This window comes from Cydia pomonella, chromosome 17, assembly GCF_033807575.1.
Source record: "Cydia pomonella isolate Wapato2018A chromosome 17, ilCydPomo1, whole genome shotgun sequence".
Classification (NCBI taxonomy): domain Eukaryota; kingdom Metazoa; phylum Arthropoda; class Insecta; order Lepidoptera; family Tortricidae; genus Cydia; species Cydia pomonella.
The window spans coordinates 1,065,223-1,087,977 of record NC_084719.1 but is presented as its reverse complement, the minus strand read 5'-3'; the positions used below and the strand labels follow the sequence as shown (position 1 = coordinate 1,087,977).

General features: G+C 36.0%; 1 protein-coding gene across 3 annotated transcripts in view; it reads right to left on the bottom strand.

The window, feature by feature from the left end:
- The window catches only part of LOC133526866 (acetylcholine receptor subunit beta-like 2), a 112,699-nt gene that overhangs the window by 48,550 nt on the left and 41,394 nt on the right, over window positions 1–22,755 (bottom strand). For all 3 annotated transcript variants that reach the window (XM_061863694.1, XM_061863693.1, XM_061863692.1), the window contains 2 exons: window positions 21,600–21,718; window positions 20,293–20,405 (listed from right to left, as the gene is read on the bottom strand). In XM_061863694.1, coding sequence (XP_061719678.1) covers window positions 20,293–20,405; window positions 21,600–21,718 — 232 coding nt within the window. The remainder of the gene's footprint in view (window positions 1–20,292; window positions 20,406–21,599; window positions 21,719–22,755) is intronic.

Genomic DNA, 22,755 nt, shown 5'->3' with positions numbered 1-22,755 from the left:
CTACTAAATCAACTTTAATCACTTTAGAGCGAGCACAAAGAGCAGTTCTGAAAGTCTGCCTAGGACTCCCCCGACGGTATTCTACTTCTGAACTTTTTATTAAAGCGCACGTCTTAAGTGTTCGTAGATTGTTTTTACTGCGTGCTTCCCTTTACGTACACAATATGGTCAGTCGTCCGCCTAATCTACAAGACATGATACTAAAAAGAGTGTACAAAATTCCCAAGCCCCTTGTTAAAACTGCTTTTGCTATGAGATTCTCGGCTTATCTCTTTCCGCATTTATACAATAAATTAGTAAAAATCTGCGACATAAGGCACTGTAACTTAACTGAAGCAAAAAGGCATATCCAACCCCTACTACTTTCTTGGAACTATGATGAGTCAGAGGATTTTTTGAAATGACTGTAGTAGACGACAATATTCAATTGCGTCTGCTCCCGAAAGATGAATAACTTCTACAGCTACTTTTCTTTTATTTTGTTTTCTCTCACATTTCGTAGTTATACACACGCACATATTCATACATACATACTCACATATATACACACATACCCTCACATAAACACTTTCACTTACATACAACTTATTGAGACCTTTTTAACTGTTTTTGTGCTTAGTTTGATAGTTAGTCATATAATAAAAAAAACTAATTTAATTTAGCTTTAACAATAATGTATTCTGTTAAAATGAGAACCGCACCATTTCGATACTTCTCTGAGATTCCCACGTGACAGGCTGAGCCTAGTGTGGGGATCAATGTACTGCTGGTCTTGTAATGCCAAATTCTTGAAATAAATATTATTCTTATTCTTATTCTTATTCTTATATCGATAGCTTAGTATACAGTAAACTAATTCTGTACTGTGCAGTGAATAGAGAATCAATCTTGAAACGCGTTTAACCACCATTTTGGAGTCAACGGCCGGTAGGTATCGCTTTACAAGAGCTAATAAAATCACCGCACACTGTTTTGTACTAACCGTACCTACAATTTTAGTCGTATTTAAACTTAAAGCTCCTAACAGCTTGATACTGGCGAAATACTCCCACTGGAATGAAGCCATAATTTTATTAGAATGAATGAATGAAAGTGTCACTCATATTAAATTACATTTGTCATTGTCATTACGGCTCTATAGCGAATTGATTTTATTACCTTTATTCAGCGACGTTTCGACAAAGGTTTCACTTATAAAATAAATTCGCTATAGACTCTATATTAAGTTACATGTAGTTTATACATGTTATTTAATGTGTTCAAAACGCGAGAGTTTTTGAGGTTATATTACAGTGTAACTGCTATATAAGATGTTATTATAGCATTAGAATAAAATGCACTTTTTGCTCAACTGTTAAAAACGTGGAACCAAAATAAAGAAGACTAGAATCGTGCAGAAGACGTATGCAAACTCCCGCGGGGGCTCTAGCGGTACGTTTTATTACCTATCGAAGACTCGAATATTGAAACGGTGCGGTGTCATTTCAGCGATCAATGAAAATTTTATGAAGTCGTAACTTGAAGCTTATTCGCGTTATGACTGCGGTACTGACACTTTTTTACTTTGTTTCAGTGAATTTTTGAGTTGAGTTATCATTATTATCATAAAAGACTTCTTTTAAGCTAATTCACTTCAATCACGTCGAAAAGGCAATGTTACTGAATTAGAAAATTTTAATTGAAAAATACGGTACTTAAAAAAAAAAAATATTTTTGTAAAAAGTCAGTACAACCGTTTTGAGGTTCCACTGATTATCAACTCTATGTCTACGAATACAATGGACGTCCTTAAACTGCGGCCAAAATAGAACAATGGATATTGTAAATAATGTCATCTCGCTTTGTGTTGTAGGGCACAGCACAGTGGATGTGATCCCAGATATAGATCAGAGCCCAACTGGGGAAGTAGACTTAACTAGACCTTGTGAGTTTTGTGTTCTAGCCGGTGAGTAAGGTTGCCAGAGCTCAAAAAGGATACGGAGTGTTAGGGTCGGCAACGCGCATTTAACCTCTGGAGTTGCAGGCATACATAGGCTACGGAGACTGTTTACCATTAGTCGGGCCGTATGTTTGGTTGCCACCGACGTAGTATAAAAAAACCAATTACAACTCAATTAAAAAAAAGTATTTTACATTTCTATATTACTGTTATTTATTTCTACCATTATTCATTCCCATTATTAATAAATTGAACAATGTGTATATTCTAAAATATTTTTATATGTATATCAGTAAATGTTAACTATGATGTAGTTAATCAATGTATGGATTATGGATTTGCTTATTAAGAAAAATCCAGAAGGTTATATAGAAGAGATCATGTACATTGAGTTCGTCCGTAGGCGGTAAGCAATAACAACATACAACTTTCAGGGTTTCCGTCATTTTCACATTCATTCATACAGAGCATACACCTGGTAGATGGCGCGTTAAAGACGACTCGTGGTCGCGAAACGAAACGGCCATAGTAATTTAGAATGTAAACGCTCATTTTGCCATGTGCATTACAATTAACCAAAATTTAGTTCGATAGGTAGATCAGGGTATGTCTAAGTTTAAAGTATATGGTACAACTTATTAGCACGAGAAATAACTACGCCATTGTTCGTTCTTCTAAAATTCTTATCATTACGTGTAATGTGTAGTGATAGAGTTATTTCCCAAAATTTAATTTCTTACTGTGTTTTTCTTTTCAGATGAGATTGGTAACCTAAAAAAACCATCTGTAAATATAAATGAATATTAAGGCCGTCACTTGGCCACCACCGAAAAAAATGATAATAACAAAAATTGAGTTATCATTCTAGTTCTCATTAAAAACACCAACTATTTTTATTGCACCCTATCTAGGTCATCGTACTCATGATTGAGTTGCATGTATTGTTACTTCGTTCCAAAAATAAAGTGAAATTGAAAGTGTTTTCGTAATGACATTGAAAGTGGCGACCGGTCTGGCCTAGTGGGTATGAAGCCGAGGGTCCTGGGATCAAATCCTGGTAAAAGAATTTATTCGTGTGGTGAGCACGGATATTTGTCCCTGAGTCATGGGTATTTTCTATCTATTTAAATTTTATATATAACGTTGTCTAAGTACCTTTAACACAAGCCTTAATGAGCTTACTGTGGGACTTAGTCAATTTGTATAATAATGTCCTATAATATTTATTTTTTAATACGGAGTCTATAGGCAATAGTCGGGCCCGTCATCTGCCTGACTTATTCAGGCGTGATCCCACCATCCATCATGCTGCCATGACGATCTAATATTGAAATAGCTTTACTATGCGTTAAGTAAATATCACTTTCCGTGGCGGTTTGTGTCGTGTGAGTAAACAGGGTGTTTTGTCAACGCTGAGTCATTTTCCCTGGAAGGATGAAGGTGTAGAATGATTTTTCATAATAAAACAATCCTGAAATTCCGACGAAACAATATTAAAAATATATATGTATACAGAACCCCTAGTGTGAATTTATTCGATAGCGAGACGTAACGTACGCGTTTGCGTTAAGTCTCATTTTGTATGTATACATATATAATAATAATTCAGCCTATATACGTCCCACTGCTGGGCACAGGCCTCCTCTCATATGTGAGAGGGCTCGGGCTATAGTCCCCACGCTAGCCCAATGCGGATTGGGGACTTCACATACACCTTTGAATTTCTTCGCAGATGTATGCAGGTTTCCTCACGATGTTTTCCTTCACCGAAAAGCTAGTGGTAAATATCAAATGATATTTCGTACATAAGTTCCGAAAAACTCATTGGTACGAGCCAGGATTTGAACCCGCGACCTCCGGATTGAAAGTCGGACGTCATATCCACTCGGCCACCACCGCTGTCCATATATAGGTATTTTCAAAAAAAAAAAATCCTGATCAGAACATGAAACCGAACGGATCCCCACTATTTTTGTTACCCCTTGTATTTGTAATCTCAAAGCAGATCACATGGATAGATTATGAACTAATTAAGTAATATCTAAATATTTTCAAAATATTTACGTCAGATAAAATACAACGAGCCTTTGTTTCTGTCGCACAAATACCCTTGAATTTCCCAAACCACAAACTTGGAAATCGTGCTCAAGCCATTCAAGTAGAAAACGCGAACAACGGGAAACTTATTGCTTCCTAAATCTATTATATTGGCCTACAATGTGTTTAAATACTGACCATGCTGCACGGAGTTAAGGTTCATATTTGTAGATAAGTTTAAGTGTTATAGGAACTTGGAATTGTTATCGCATGTTTGCGGTAAACAAAAATTCCTCAAATCTGGTTTATCGACCAACGGCAGGCCAATATAGAACAAATAATTTGTACAGAAGTTTCACTGTGTGACAAAATGAAAATGAAAGATGAAAAAAGTTTATCGCATAAATTTTAACTTACAGTTAATCACGACCTTTGGTACTGAGCTAAGAAACCCTGTGTTACAGAACCCAGTTTCGTTATACTAGTTTCTTAATCTATATATTGATGTACAAATTGTACAGAGAGTTACAATGAAACTTACTGATAGGTATATCTTATTTTTTTATTATTATAAACTGATCGGCGATTGGACCTAGACTAGACAAACCTGATGGAAAGTAAAGACAGGGCCTAAGATAGATCTCACCGGTTCAGTAGTAACCTATTCACTCTTGCTTTAAAGAGACCGAGGTCATATTTATCAGAGAAATCAGATGGCGGGAGCGCATTCCATTCTATAGCCGTCCGTACCAGAAAAGAGGAGGCAAACCGTTTCGTGCGAACAAATAGAACGTTTACCACTAAAGGGTGCATTCGTTCCCCACGCTAGGATCTCCGAAGATGGGGAAGGGGAAGGTGGCATCAGGTCGTGCAGTTCCTGTGCAAACTCCCCGAAATGTATCCGATAGAACACCGATAGGCTAGCGACTCGACGGCGATGCTCAAGGCCCTGTAACTTAGAACCTGTATGGTTAATTATTCCTAAGCTGCGTGTGTACGAGTGTTTGTTTATATGTTAGTGTATGATAGATCTGATATTTGGCAGCTGAAATCTATATAATATTGCAGCGCGACATTACTGACAACTGCATGGTTGCTGCAGGAATGTCGCGGTGCAATACAGCCCACTGCTTTGCGGCAGAAAACGGCAAATATGCCCATTTTTTCAAGAAATTTATATTAAATTTGACAATTGCGGCAGTAATGCAGTCGGTTGCAATTTTTACATTTAAAATGATGTAGAAATCAACTAAATAGTGCGATACGCGCGTGTGGTTTTCGGTATGGATATACTTGTTTCCACAACCAAACAGGCCAATTCCAATTCGCGCGTCCATTTCGTTTGACTTGTCCGCACATGTATTAATGCGAGCGAGTCGGCCACGCGAATGGCAGCTAATAGGTATGATTCCAATATGACTCAAATATCAGTTTTATGCCAGGTGGATGTTCGAATAGACCTGATAGTTTGGCCAAAACATTCCCGGTTTTTCGTCGAGATTGGCCCGCGGCCCGCTGTTTATTTTTCATTAAACTATTAAATGTTTGTGTTGGTTCTGCAGTTAATTAACGGCGTAGACCCGACTTTACCGCGATGCTATCTGTTTCGTTTCGGGGGTCTGAATGATTTAGTTAACGATGCTCATTTGGTTTTTATTACAGGCCCCTGTTTTGTTTATGTGGTATGAAAGAGTTTTATTGCTTATTATATAAATACACCGTGTCTTTATTTCCGTTAATTTCAAGGGTGCATTCCTGAGGTTAAATAAAGTCACTTTCTCAAAGACACCGATATTCTAATTAACTCCATTTCGGAGATAATCAATTTTTTTTTTCTTGTAAGGCCCTTGCGGGTAAACAGGCCCTAAGGCAAGTGTACGAGCGTGTACACTTGCCTTAGGGCCTGTTTACATATTGATTAGGTAGTGTTTAGTACGAGTTTATTAATTTGCAACTAAAGCTAAGTACTATCTCGGACGATCAATGTTCGAAATCACACTGATATGTCACAGTTTTCAATTGTTTGGTTGAATTAAATGTAATGCCCGTGTTATAACAACGCTATAATATATGCAAGATTTAATTACTTTGTATAAAAATAAAATAAAAACATTGTTTTTTTTTTGAAAATTTGTATGCCATTTAGTTTCTTTAATCATACTTACCCATACCCCGCAGTTAACGGAATTCAATAAAAACACGGTACCTATATATAAAATCTAGCAAGAACAAAAAAAAATTAAGCTATTCAGTTACCATAAACTTTCTTTTTTTTTCATTTCCTTTAGCCAAGCAATATTTAGAACCTTTTTAACGCGTTTTAATTTATTTTTATGTAAAAAGGTTCACTTTTATTATTTAATTTGTGGAAAACAAATTGAACAAAAGAACGTCGCTCAAAAATGTAATACATCGCTCAAAAGTATGTTTTCTTGTAAACGTGACTCGTGGGAACCACAATAAAGTTAAACAGGCTATATGCATGTACTTAGCGTGTGTTGCACGTGGTTTGCAGTGTGTTAGACCACCTCCAACTAGACACCTTAGACGGGTGCAATTTGATTTGACGTTTGCGAGGACAAGTGAAACTTTGATACACGGTGTCGATAAAATTATGACATTAGACAGTACTGTTATGTGGTGACGTGAAGGTGATGGATGAAAAGAGATATCATGTAGCGGAGACGAGAATATTAAGATGGATGTATGGCGTGACGAGAATGGATATATAAACGAATCGCCTAGCGTAGTATGTGATGCGGAGGGATGAAAGTCATGTGACGAGAAAGGTATTACTAATGATTTTGGAAGGAGGTATGAGGCAAGAAAAACCGAAGAAAAGGTCGATGGACCGGTGTGAGAGAAGATATCGGTATGAGGGCTACAGAGAGGTATGTAAGAAAAACACATGCTGCTCCGACCCCAAGTGAATGGGATAAGGGCAAGTGAATGATGATAAGACAGTACTTTTATGTAATTTTTAAATATTATAATCGATATTACATTAAAATTAACTACATTATTATTCGATGTTTTTTTTTTTTCACTGACTTATGATAATGTCGGATCAGATATTTACAGTTGCAATTAGAATTTATCAAAGAGGTTTTCAAAAGGATAATAAAAGAATACACTTTAAATTAATAATGTTACTTCAAGGACAAATTACGTATTTTATAATGATTTAGAAATTGCTCTCTATTGATATCGATAACACTTGAGTCAATATTTAAAAAAAAAATTTTTTTCGTTAATATAATAAAACACTAGCACTGGTATGTTTTTGCCTCAAAAACTGGGCTATGACATTTAACCCAAAATTCTACCGACACCTGCCCTAGTTTATACATGCCCTATCTAAGTGTTGGTGGTCTGTAAGCGCAGGAGAAAAATGGTTATCTTGCCATGCATTTGTATGCATGGCTCGGCAGCTTCCCGCAGCTTAGCGGATCGAATTTATGATATTTGACCATTTTAAGAATAGAACAATTTCTCACTCAACTCTGTGAGCTGTAGACTAGAAAACGACGCGTTAAGCTTAGAAAATGTAAAAGTGAAAAATACGAACACCATGTTTTTTTTTTTTATGTAATAGGCTGCAAGCGAGCAGACGAGCCGCCTGATGGGAAGCAGTCATCGCCGCCCATGGACATATTATAAGCAACATCGGAGGAGCCACTTATGCGTTGCCAACCTTCGAGAACCCTAAAAACCTGCTTCTTGAAGAACCCCATGCCATAGCGCAAGGGAAACACCTCAGAAGGTAGTTCATTCCACAACTTGCACGTTCTGGGAAAAAACGAGCGAGATGCCCGCTTGTTTTTGGTTTGCCACGTGTCGAGAAAGTGAGGATGAACTTTGTTTCTTTGGCGGGAGGTGCGGTGATTCAAGAATATCTACTAAAGATGACAAGCCGCTAATAATCATTTGTCCCTTTCCGACGTATTCTTTTCTTTTTTTTTTTACTTATAGGACATTATTACACAAATTGACTAAGTCCCACAGTAAGCTCAATAAGGCTTGTATTGAGGGTACTTAGACAACGATATATATCTGTGCCCCTAGTGAAAAGGGGTACAAGTCGAAAAATGCTACTTTACAGGAGAGCAAAATAACCGTTGGAGAATAAATTAGAGCTTACTGTGTCGTAATGGTAAAAAATACTAAATAACTTTAAATGCAGTTTAAGCAAATAAAATACTCGCTTTCATGTTGTATTATTAGTTTTTGTATAAATATAACGGTTTAAAAAAAAATTGACATGTATCCATTGCGATCAATGCATTTCAAAAGTATAAATTAACATGTATCTCTTTTCACATATTTCTTAAATTGGTGAATAAAAATATACATTTCAATATTTATGAAATAACTTTTTACGTGGCAATATTTTAAATAAACTTCCCAAGATTACTTTAAATGTCTGGTTTATGCCTTTTGTTTCGCATGTCTAATTCTTGACTAATTATGAAAATACTGACTTTTACCTTTTTGTACAGAATATCACTCAAGTGTAAACGGATGTAAATAGATTTGTACTGATGCTTTTTGAAAGTTGTATCGAATTTTCACGCAAAATTATGAAAGAAAAGTCGTGTTTTTTTGTAAGTTTTATTAAGAAAATACAAAAATACTTACACCAGCAGTCTACAGAAAACGAAACAATATAATACTCAAAGACATATGTAACAAATCAATTGAGCATTCTTTAATGGGTTTTATTTTTTTCCGTCTCTATAAGTGCATGATCTACATCACACTCCATATGACTATATCCAGGTACAAAAAAAAAGATACATGACATCTTCTCGCGATACGTAACCATCCTAGCCTGCAAACAATAACCCACAACTTTTTTGTACCTGGACATACCATACCATATAAAAGTTTTTGTTTTGGCCATAACAAGAGTCCGAGTAAAATATTATGTTTTACACCATCAGGAACATGATTAAGAATGAAATTGTTAACTTAAGATGCAATTTCATTGCCTCCCCTACCAGCTATACCTTCATGCCACATAAAGCAATACGAGTATGATTTATTAGTGATGCAATTCCTTATGGTTAGGTTAAATATCCATAGTTGGCGTTTATAAAATACAGCTCCTAACTTTAAGTACGGCGTCGGTTTTGAAATTCTGGAAAATATTTAAGGATATTTTTATCATTTATCATTCAAAATTTAGTACGTTCACACATTTTTTTTTTATATTTCTGTAACCACTTTTCATTACATTTAGGTGAAGGACAACATTTATTGTAATGTATTTATTAAAAATATTTTAAATACATGGATTTTGGCGCCATTTAGATTTTTATATTATCCAACATATTGTTTTTTTACCACCTTATCAATTCTACAACTATGACATGACTAACTCCTCATTTATTAAAATATGTAGGCTGTAAGGTGTAAGGTGCATTCAAGTTATTCTGTAAAAAAACACTAAAATAGTGGAGGATAATTCCGAATAGGATATTGCAACAGAATATGAGTGATTTTTTAATGATTTTCGGGATCAACCAATTTCTGAAATTACCCGAATACACCTTACCAAACAATTAGACAACCATAATACGTAGTAGATACTAAAACCATTTTTAAAGTGCAGGCCTTAGCACCTGAGCCCAAATCGAATGTAGGTTTTTTTTTATAGACGCAATGAGCACAAACACGGTAAAAGTACGTACGGCCTTTTGTTGTGTACCTCGGCGTACAGTGCATTTAAGCCTCGGACGGGACGCAAGCGGACAAACGTACATACATTCGACCGACAACCATAATATTTTGATATTGCACAGTAGCGAGTGAAGCACAAAGTCGTATAAGTCATTATAGGTACCTATTTATTGTTAAAACTAATACAAAATGGCTTTATAGGACCCTGTCTATAGCTAAGTAAGGTAACTGGCCATACAAACATTAAATTTCATTCCATAATCATAGAAATCAATCGTACACAGTTTTTATGATTAAACGTTACCAACTTAATTTAAGTCTAAACTTGCTTGGTGTAAAAGGGTAGATGTAAATCTAAATCCTAAAATGTTACGGTATTATTGCCAGAAGAAACTTTAAAAAATACGTGAAAAGGGATATAGCTCACGCGTATAAAATGTCGCCTCTGTGGCTCGCAAGCGGCGTAAGCACGTCCTCCTCTCATCACTGCGCACAGGCGACAGCGCGGCCCGTGGGCGTGCGCGGGGGCATCGCGCTTAAATTTGTATCGTTTTTACACGTAAATTTTACTGACTTTAGACGGTATAAGTCAACTTGTACAAACGGTTTTTAAAATTAAGTCGTAAATATGGATTTAAGTCAACTTGTTCTATTATTAATATCACTTTTTTAGTGTAAACTAATTTAAGTAGACTTCGATCCTGTGCCATCGAGAATTCTCAAAAGAGATAAAAATAGGTATAGCATTACACACAAAAAAAAAACAAACTCGTGAAACATATCGACACTCATACCTTTCGTCACAAAATAATTATATGCTTTTTTTGTTAACAATAATATATGTTAACATATACCCGCCATACTGAGTTAATTTGGGTCAGTTATATCATTTTGCACGTTCGTAACTTTGTTAATCGTTGGGGTAACTAAGATCCATTTACACCAACAGACGCGTTTTATTTTTTTAAACATTTTGGTATATATAACTCAATTTAGCCAAAATCGGACTTGTACCCCTTTTCACTAGGGGCACAGATATAATATATAAATATGTATAAATACTCTAATACATAGAAAACACCCATGACTCAGGAACAAATATCCATGCTCATCACACGAATAAATGCCCTTACCAGGATTTGAACCCGGGACCATCAGCTTCGTAGGCAGGGTCACTACCCACTAGGCCAAACCGGTCGTCAAACGGGTATTGGTATGATGGAAAGGGGGCGTCCATTAATCGCGTCATACGTTTTTGGCTTGTTTTAGACCCCCCCCCCTCCCCCATGGTGATCTTTGGTGATATTTTCAGGACCCCCCCCCCCATCCAATATGACGTGTATTTTTTTCGATAACTAAAGAACAGTTTTCTAACAAATGAACCTAAGTACACGTGAAGGACAGTTTGGTTAATTGAAGGGCGGAAAACTATTATTTTTATTTTATTGACTATAATACAGTATAGCACAGATGAAAAAAAATACACGTGATACGTGTCCATACCCCCCCCGTCCCCTGTGGTGATCATTGGTGATTTTTTGCTGACCCCCTCGTCATATTGTATAGGGGGGGCTATACAATATGACGCGATTAATGGACGCCCCCAAAGGGACAAACGATTATTAGCGGCTTGTTAACTTTAGTAGACGTTTATGAATAAGGGGGTTAGTTCGTTGAGTCGTTTTCATAGTGAACTTACGATAGTCTTAAGCGCCATAGACGCTATTGGCGCTTAAGTCCTTTATGTCAATTTCCGTATTTTGAAAAAATCCAAAAACCGTCAACCAAAAAATTTCATTGTAGAATCTGGTTACAAAATTAAACCAAAATTGTTAAAGAATGACCTGTACAGGAGATACGAGAACAAAATGCTCAAGTCAAAACGGAGACCTTCGCTAACGCTACGGTCAATTAAGAGTCTCACAAACTCTCAGCTAAAGGCCGCTCCCATACAATCAAAGTTATATTTTAAAACAACATTCTGTAATAACACGAAATTTAAGTGAGATATATATATTCTATTTCTGGCACCTACTAATTATTGTTGCTTATTTTGCTAGATAATACCAAAAAATAAGAGAGTGAAGAAGTTCTATATTATACAAAACTACAACATTACAAATTTTTTTTATAACCAAGTCGGTGGCAAACAAGCATACGGCCCGCCTGATGGTAAGCAGTCACCGTAGCCTATGGACGCCTGCAACTCCAGATGTGTTGCATACGCGTTGCCGACCCTTTAAAAACCTGTACACTCCTTTTTTGAAGAACCCCATACTGTATACCCTCGGGAAAACCTCGGCAGGGAGCTCATTCCACAGCCGGAGCGTCCGCGGGAGGAAATTCCTCTTAAACCGCTCAGTACGCGACCATTTAGGCTCTAGGGTATGAGGATGAACACCCTGCCGACGGCGAGCGGTGCGGTGATAGAAAGTGGCCGTTGGCATCATGTCAAACAATTCTTCAGAGCACAGCCCATTGTACAAGCGGTAGAACACACACAAGGAGGCAACGTCTCTCCTTAGACTTAATGGTTCAATGCCGCTTGTGAGATTAATTTAATAAACATGTAATTTTAAAATGAGAACGTAACGGGTTTTTTTGATGAAATATTCTAAAGTTTGTTTAATGCAAAAGTCGGCTAGAATGATTCGCTCGCGTCTATGCTCGCATGTGTGCTTGAAATGACACTTCTTGGTGCAGTATCGTTTCCTCGCGTGCTTCGTCCCGCTCCGGGTACTCTTGGTTACATTCTGAAGGCGACATCCAATTCTCATTTTTATCAAGAAAACTCGTATATCTTCAACTCCTGCAATTTTGCAATCACAATCTGTAGTTGTAAGATAACATAAACATATACATATTTATGACGTTTAAACAAAAACAACACAACTAATAAATTACATGTAAATAACTTTTAGGTGGGGTAGTGACCCTGCCTATGAAGCCGATAGTAATGGGTTCGACTCCCGGTAAGGTCATTTATTTGTGCGATGAGCACAGTTATTTGTTTCTGAGTCATGGATGTTTTCTACGTATTTAAGTATTTATATATTGTATATATCGTTGTCTGAGTACCCACAACACAAGCCTTCTTGAGCTTACCATGGGACGTAGCCAATTTGTGTAAGAATGTCCTATAATATTTATTTATTTATTTTTATTTATTTAACTCTTATAACGCAATTGAAAACGTTTCCACTCTGCCTGGTGTCAAAGTATAATTGTCACTTTTAGACTGCGTTTCCACTGAGGCGGATATGAGAGGAAATGTGCGGGAAGCACGCAAGCAAAGGGAAGCAACCATATAACTCAATTATCATCGACTTGCCCAGAGAGAATATTTGACGCGCCGCCACTGGTAACGTTAGTTAGGGGCATGGCACACTGCGTCCGATTTGCACGTCATTACAACGCAGAGGGCCTACCGCGAACCACGTTCGACGTGTTGCCTCCCTATCACACTTACGTACGAATTTACAAGAGCGACAGAGAGGCAACACGTCAAACGTGGTTCACGGTAGGTACTCAGACCAGATCGTACGCAGTGTTTCATGCCCCTTAGTTAGGTTAGTATCTTTAGTATCTCAAACTTACATATATTGTCTATCTCTAAAACACGACTGCCATTTATCATGAAGTGCAGAGTGTAAGCTATAACATTAAGTGAATTTCCTATACTCCATAGAAAAATAAGGTAGTGACTATGAAAGAAAAACTTTCCTTCTAAGCTCCCTAGTTCTATGACCATATTTTTTTAGCGTTCTGTACCCAAAAAGTAAAAGGGGAACCTGTTTCTAAGACTCCGCTGTCCGTCTGTCTGTCTGTCTGTCTGTCTGTCCGTCTATCATCAGACTGTATTTCATGAACAGTGATAGACAGTTGAAATTTTCACAGATGTATTTCTGTTGGTGTTATAACAACAAATAGGTACTAAAACGTACGTAATCCTCGGAGCGCGAGTCCGTCTCGCACTTGTTCGGTGTTTTTACTTAATTATACATATACATTCATTGTTAACGTCAAAAGTCCATTTTCTTACAAAAAATAATAAATGACCTAAGAATAAATACAAGTCCAACCTCGGACAGTGGCCTACTTCGAAAATCGAAATCCCTCCTGCTTCTCTATCACACTCCCATATAGCAATAGAGATGGAAATAGACGAATGAAAAGGGCCAGACATCGTCATGAATATGTAACAAGCTAAATAAACGGAGCTCTTAAGAGGCGATTAAAAACAGCTGCCCTTACTCTGCGATGTTCGACATTGCTTTGGAAACGTTTGGAGGATTTAAAAGCTGTGACTTAATTTCTTTTAACACAAAAGAGACTTGAAAACAATGGCGTTTAGAAAAACCCAGATTTTTGACTCTTGCTTTGTGAGGGATTTAAATATTTAAAGGAGCAGCTATTGGAATCGAAGTTTCGCTTTAAGTTGTATATTTATTGCGAAGAATACTGTGAGAAACGGAGAAAGATGAAAACGGAGTGGAAACCCGCTCTGCGCGGTAATTTTGTAATGAAATTGCTGACGAAGCTTATGATGATATAAGCTGGTTCCTTTTGTCACGCATGGCAATTGCTAATGTTCTGTAACTCGCTATTTTTTATTAGCATCGTTCGCAGACGTTTCTGCTCGTTAAAAATTAATTTAGTATGGGTAGCACATCGTTACCATAATAATATATACTGTCATGATTTATTTATGTTTACATTTAAGATAGCAGTTAAATAATAATTATACCGTGACAACATTATTATGTTACCCCGATTAATACAGGGGTAGTTGGAAAAATAACATTATACTGAACACGATTTAACATTATGTCAAAACACGGTAGTTTTAGCAGGTGGTGGGGACACGGTAAATGTTGGACAGGCTCGTTCACTTGGGTTGAGGCTGTCAAAGAGGAAGCATCGTAATGAACTGGTTAGGTCAGAGTACCTGCAAGTATCCCGATTGCTGTAGTAGTAATAGTTTAGGGTAACCATGCAATAAGAAGCACCATAAATCAGAAGTGTTAACGTACCACTAACCCACATTGGGATTTTGAGATTTATTTTGATTCCTAAGTTTTATGAAACGTAAGTTATAGAAATAAAAAGTATTTTATTTCATGAGTTTAGGACGATTTACATGCTTCAGATATATGTTTTTGGCGACTGCTTGTAAGTAACTATTATATGTATTAGCAATTTAAAAAAATGCATGATGAAGTTGCAGGTAGCTTTAAAACTCGTGAGTAAAAATAGTCATTAAGAAGTATATCTTACCACTTCTTTGCAAGCAACTGAAAACAATAAATTGGCTGGTAGTTTATTGTGATAGATAATGAATTTATAATAATTTAGACAGATAATATTAAATGATTGTTGTAAATCATATGATGGCCCAAGAAAGTTAAGTAAATATATATTATGATAATAAAAGTTCCTTTAAGACATCAGTATATGAGGCATCATGACCAGAAATAAATTAGTTTTGTCATTTTTACACATGGAGTAGGTTATGCTTTCCTATATATTTTTTTCTTTGATAAGAATTTTTAAAAGCATTTATGTATTTCATTGTTGTACACGTCATGATTTATGTTCAATGCAGCAGTTTTAGTTAAATCTATACGAAATCAGTGAATTGGACAGCACTAAAATGCGAAATAATAAGTATCTATTTATAGACATATTTTTGTCGAAATAAATACCTACGTTTAATGGTGGCAGTGACAGTGTTACACAGGTGACAGTGTTACACATGTTATCTGTAAATTTTACTCCAATTTAGCTAAAATTGTATGAGACTCATAGTTTATTTATGCTAATGAAAGCCTTACAGTTGAAAGCGGGCTAGCATAAAAATATAAGTAAATACAGATACTTATTTAAAGTAAGCTAGTGTACAACAACGTAAACAAGCGTTTTGTGTAGTATATACTTATGTAGTTTTAATAACATGAGTAATATTAAGAGGGTAATATTAAGAGTTTGGACGTGAAAGATGAGATAAATAGAATAGCAGATTCATAATGTGAGCGTACATTATGGTAAATTTACATGAGCGAATGTAAATTAGATGATAGTACTTCATAATGTGAGCGTACATTACGGTAAATTTACATGAGCGTATGTAAATTGGATGATGATAGTTTTTCATAATGTGAGCGTACATTATGGTAAATTTACATGAGCGTATGTAAATTAGATGATGATAGTTTTTCATAATGTGAGCGTACATTATGTAAATTTACTTGAGTGTAAGTAAATTAGATGATGATAGTTCTTCATAATGTGAGCGTACATTATGGTAAATTTACATGAGCGTATGTAAATTAGAAGATGATAGTTCGACATAACGTTCTGATGTTGCATTATCTTATACCTTTGAACGAGCAATTCTTGTATATATATATAGTTTTCTGTGGTCTCGGAAACGGCTCTGGCGATTTCGCTGAAATTTGGTATATGGGGGTTTTTGGGGGTGTACAGTCGGTCTAGATTAGGCGCGTGTTTTCGAGTTTTCATGCGTTTTTCTTTCGACGCAGAATGTGGTCGCTGATTTCGTGTTGCTGGCCACTGTCCGTCTGGTCCGGCGGGTTGGGACGCGGACGGCTAGAAACGAGTGTTACGGGTTCGAATCTCGCCCGGTGACTAACCTTTGTTTTTTTTTATATGTTCAAGTTTATATATAATTTTTAATTTTTATTGTTTTGAACAGGTTTGGTTTGGTAAAAAAATGAGCTATGTAATAAGAGAAATTGGCAATAGATGGCGTTACTCTGTGACAAGTGCTGTAAGGTTGAATTCGATTGTAAATAATAATAATTGTCAGTTCACATTTTACTTTTTAAGTTTATGTAGATTATCACCTATTATACGCCACTATATTGCAATGGATAGTTGTAGCCGAGCGGAGCTCGGTCGCCCAGGTACTAGTAATTTTAAATGAGCGTATCTAAGAGATCTTAATGAAACATAAAGAGATTTGTTATGGGCTAGAAGCCTGAAATAGACAATCCTTTTTTTTATTTTATTAATGAGTTAATTTAATTGGGTTAAATGACACTATACTTATGTATAATGTGACAATGGATTTTGACAGTGTGTAAATTTAAATGCATTGATTCTAAATCACTTATTTAGTATTAAACGACAATATAGAACTTGGAAAGAAGTTATGATAATTAAACTCATGCAGAGTCTGTGTAAAATTGCTGGTCAATCATATGGTCTACTAGTATGATTTAAAGTTACGCAGGTACACGATATATAATAACAATGTGAGAGAGCATTATGGTAGCTTAACATAAGCGAAGGTAACTTAAGAGAAGTTAACTCAAGTTTTTGTATGACAATAATAAATAATATATGCATATAGCATGAGAGCGAGTATTGAGAGTTTGCTGTATACAGAACTATTCAGTGTCAGTGCCAGATGATAGTTTTGTTAAAGACAACAAAGAGCGAAAGAAATATAATTTATAACGAATTTGTTTGTTTCACTGATGAAAATATTTTATCACGTCAGCAGCTCGAACAAGGGTAATTTGCTGCTTAAAAACAGTGAGCAAAATCACATTTTGCTCACCGAGTGAGACAAAATAACATTCAAGTGACCTTTAGAGTCGAATGTCATTTCAACGAGCGGGGCCTAATACAAGTTCGGAATATTTGAACAAAAAAAAGTGCATACGTAATTCAACGGTATATTGACGGTTTATAATAGACCCCCGAAATAAGTCAGACCGCATCGTTCCAAAACACCCTACGAGTCTTCATTCGTAATAATTAATTAATGAAATAAAAGTTTAAAATTTAATAAAAACACCATATTTTACGTATTTTATTATACAATCAAAACAAGCACTCGAAGAAATATCAAACTTTGCTTTCTTGTTGTACAAATAACTATTGTTCAATCAAGTTATTTAACTTTTGTTGGACGTGAGAGTGCGTCTAAAATTTGATTATCGATTGACGTGAGCATGCGTCATGGAAGTAGGAAATTTTTTGACGTGAGAGTTCGTCTGAAATATGATTTGTACTTGACGTGAGTGTGCGTCAAGGAAGTTGAAAATTATTTGACGAGAGAGTGCGTCTTAAATTTGATTTTTATTTGATGTGAGCGTGCGTTTTAAATTTGATTTTTGTTTATCGTGAGAGCACGTCAAGGAAATTGTTTTTTATTTGACATGAGCATACGTCAAGGTAGTTAGAAGTTATTTGACGTGAGAGTACATCTGAAATTTGATTTTTGTGTGAAGTGAGCGTGCGTCAAGGAAAGTAAACATTAAAGTACGTGAGAGTACATCTTAATATTTTATTTTTGTTTGACGTGAGGGTTCGTCACGGATGATTGAGAATTAGATGAAATTGTTTGTTTTTTGACGGAAGTGTACACATTGAAATTGCGAATTATAAAATGCGAATGTGCGAATGGTGAATTCTGTATGACTAGTTGCTAAAGATTTGACTATGGTGGTCGCGAGAACGCGACGGATGTTTTTTTTAGTCCAAATAAGATGACTAATCTTTTCTTTGATTGTTCATAAATTATATTCTAACGTGACATTGCAAGTAATATTTACAGTATTTAGTACGATGACGAGAATGCAACTGGTTATTGATGGAATGATAATAAAAAAAAGTAATTTGTAGCTTATATTGATTTTTAATTCCAACAAGCATACGTATGTATTGATTAAACGGAGATACAGAATCACAATAGTGACTTGTGAGAGCTGTAAGTGAAATATGAAAAAAAACGGAACGTTAGTAGCGAACGTTCGTTCTCTTGAAATGGTTCATATATTTTTTTATTTTATATATGGTTGAAATTAAAATAACCCTGAGCATACGCCTCAAATTTTGGAGAGATGAATCAAACGAAGGATGAATTAGTGAAATTACACTCTTATGAAGATAAGAATTATAGATTTTTATCGACGCTGGCAGTTTCACGACTGTCGTGTGTGGAGATATACTTACGCGATTTTTTTAGATATAGAATTTACAGTGGTCTTGTGAGAAGAGAATATAAAGTATAAGTGGGTAAAATGTAAGACAGCGTCTTGATTACAAGTTAGATCGAAATTAAGTTTGATCTCCGTTAAATTCTATAATACAGAGTATTAAATATTTTATTTTATGAAATGAAGTAAAAAAAAAAAGTATAACAAAACCTAATGGTTTACATCTACCTAATGATAGATGGTAAAATGAAAAGAGAGATAAGTTATACATAGAAAACATATTGTATGTGTGTGAGCATTGTCCGATTGAAATGGTTAATACTATTAATAGATGCTAAAATGAAAAGAGAGACAAGTTGTACATAGAGAACAGATACTGTATGTCTGTGACTATTGTTCGATTGAAATGTGTGTTACAATTAATATTTTTTACAAAAAAAATTGTTAGAATTTGGGGAAGTTTTTCTCTTTTTCTAGGAAAAAAACAGTTGTTTGAATTTCGGGTGTTGAGCCAGATGAAGAACGTAATTGAACATGAATGTGTTTAATGCTTGAGCATTGATTAAGGCTCTTGAGTTTGATATAGTGATCCAAAACTGAACTGCAGAAATTTAAACCGTCGTGAGTAATGATACAGTAGCAAGTACGTAAAGTGACTGAGTTCTAACACAGATCGAGGTTTTCTTTCTTTCTTTCGAGTAAAGAGATTTGCCTTTAAGCAGGAAATTGAAAAGTATCGAGGTACTTAGGTAGGTAAGCAGAAGCCGATGGGGACACGGTAAATGTTGGACAGGCTCGTTCACTTGGGTTGAGGCTGTCAAAGAGGAAGCATCGTAATGAACTGGTTAGGTCAGAGTACCTGCAAGTATCCCGATTGCTGTAGTAGTAATAGTTTAGGGTAACCATGCAATAAGAAGCACCATAATACTAATCTATAATCGTTACTGGTGAATTTTGACTTGGAACTCCGGTAGCCGTCTAAGAAGTGTAACGTTCTTACGGTAGATGTCGCTAGGGTCCCCTAAACCCATATGCTGGAAAGATTTGCTACCTAGGGATGAGGAATGGTGTCTTATTTTTATTATACAATTTCGGAAATATTTTGTTCCACAATTCGTGAAAGCCTAGATAATACAGGACAAACGATGGTTTTATAAGTACCTCCTTCTTATATTTCGTAAACGACCGAACGTCTTGATGTTTGAGTTATGTAGATCAGTAAAACTAGCCATCAACTATATCAGCACCCTCTGTGCTGCTGCCTTTTCTTACCAGATATATATCTTAGCAGCATGTCAAATCTTGGACCCGGGTACGTCCAAAAGAGAGGTATGAGCATTGTGAATGTCATCTCGCTTTGTGCAGTAGGGCACAGCACAGCGGATGTCATTCCAGATCTAGAGCAGAGCCTAACTGGGGAAGTACGAGTACCTTCACCTTACAGAAAACCGCAGCCAAATAACACTAGACCCTACTCATAGTGTTGTGTTCCTGCCGGTGAGTAAGATTGTCAGAGCTCAACGAGGCTACGGAGTGTTGGGGTCGGCAACGTGCATGTAACTCCTCTGGAGTTGCAGGCGTACATAGGCTACGGAGACTGCTTACCATCAGGCGGGACGTATGCTTGTTTGCAACCGACGTGAATACGTATGAATACGTACTTACCTCATTATCCTTGTCAGCATCCTTGATGTGTTGTGCGATGAACCTCACGCTCTGTAGTGCTGCTGCTACTTCTGGCGAGAGATGACGAGGCAGCATGTTTTCAGATTCCGTCACTGTCAACAAAACAATTTTATACACATGTAACACTTATAAACCTGACCACTACCTACTTTTCAATTAAAAGGGTGTGGCTTAGTTGAAACTGATAACAGGAGATGTTTTGATCTTCTTTCTATTTGATAACTTTATTCGGAATCATTTCAGTCATTCGGGAGCTTTGTTTAAAGTGTAAAAAGTAGCAGAGCAGATGTAATGGTACGGTTTTAATGGTATAAGTCGATCCAGTTCCTTTTGAGGATCATATGTCTATTGGGAGCGTGCACGACTGTCACGCAACCTAGTGTCCGCAATTCTAGGGGAAAACGTCAATTCACTACATCTTATAAAACTACTCCAAAACTAAAAACTACTGAACGGATTTTCATACGACTTTCATCTATCAATAGAGTGATTCTTGAGGAAGGCTTAAGTATATAACTTGTTAAGGTTTTGTGTAAATTGTTTGAAATATAACGATGTTGTCGGAAAAAATCACGCTGGCTAGGAGCTTTAATCGAAAACGCTGCCTAATCCGTTTGAGCTATAACAACACAATGTATGGTGGGGTTGTTTCTCATTTATAGGTCTACAATAAAGTCCGCGATGTAAAATGTCTATCTTTTAAGGATAACTTACTATATCCATTCTTAACTTCTAGAAAAAGATCACGTAATATGTGGGATTTGCAAAGCTATTTACATGGATACATTATTAACAATTATCAAAATAAAGACGTTAGTTATATTAAGCATTTCATACAGATTACAATGGTCCCTTACACCATACAATTTAAATGAATATTTCAGGAGTAATCGTAAATCAAAGTTTCATTTCGAGCCATATAATTGTACGAAATGTTAAAGACCCTATCCGCAGTTAGTTCAAATTTTTATCACCTTATGCGCTGGGATCGCTTTACTTACCCCCACCACGCACTTCGCACGGTCCCAATAAGATCCATCGCATTAAAGTAATACAAAATTGAGAAACAACTGTCAAAGTTGGAAAGTCATACGCAACGCACAAAGCGCACCTTACTAAGCGGTACATAATCGTGGCTTCACGTTCACGATTACGAAGCCGTCAGGAAATATGAAGAACAAGAAAATTGCTATTTTGACTTGGTCTAATTTCTCGGATGCAACGGACAAGGGAAAACTCAAAATAAGGAAAAGGAAGAGAAAGATAGCTTTGGTTTAACCACTTACCTGAAGGTCTCTGATGTCCTCCGGCGGCCATCATGTCATCTTCAGGGTTGGGAGACTTCCTGTAGTCACCATTGTCTCCATTTTTGCTGTCACTAAAGGCGTCAGTCAAGCTGTCGCGACTGGGAACACGAACAAACATACTTTTTTTTAATATAACTAGGAACCTTTATAGAAATGGTTTTTTTTTAACTTGGACAATTTAATTTGATTTTAAGACCAACAATTATACATTTTACATACATGTAAAACTACAAATAAATATTAAAGGAAAATAGAACCAGGTAACAACAGGCGGTATTATCGCTAAAACGCGATCTCTTCCAGACAACCTTTAGGTTCTATTATATATATTGTTATTGTAAATAATATATTTAGTAGGAAAAAATCAAAGTTAAATATAAGATAGATAAACGTTTGATCTAGGCTAGAAAAAAATATAATTATCAAAAAAACAGGTATTCCAGACAGTGATGCTTCATGCAAATGCCGAAAAAGCATTGAAAGGTTCTCAGTATTATTGCTCTCGCTCTTATCAATTTATCTTTAAAAGAAAAATTTATGAAATAGAGATGGCATACGCTAAACAAAAGTGACCAAGCTCTTTAGTGGCGGTGTCCGTATTTACATTTTTTTACCATAATCGTGGCCTAAAGGGCATTTAACTTCAATTATTTTTGTGTTATATTATTATTAAATAACAATCTTTCGATAACTTGCAAACAATTTTTTTACTTTTTATGGTAAAACTACATTAAAAGAGTCATATAGAAGCAAAGTCAGCAACATCCACTTTTTTAGAATTTCGTCGACAAACTTTGACGACCGGTTTGGCCTAGTGGGTAGTGACCCTGCCTACGAAGCTGATGGTCCCGGGTTCAAATCCTGGTACGGGCATTTATTCGTGTGATGAGCATGGATATTTGTTCCTGAGTCATGGGTGTTTTCTATGTATTTAAGTATTTTATACATATTTATATATTATATATATCGTGGTCTAAGTACCCTCAATACAAGCCTTATGGAGCTTACTGTGGGACTTAGTCAATTTGTGTAATAATGTCCTATAATATAAAAAAAAAAGAAACTCTTATAATGCGACGCTATCCGTTTGTCTATCACATTAATATTTTACAGTGAATGTTGCTGCCTTTGCAGC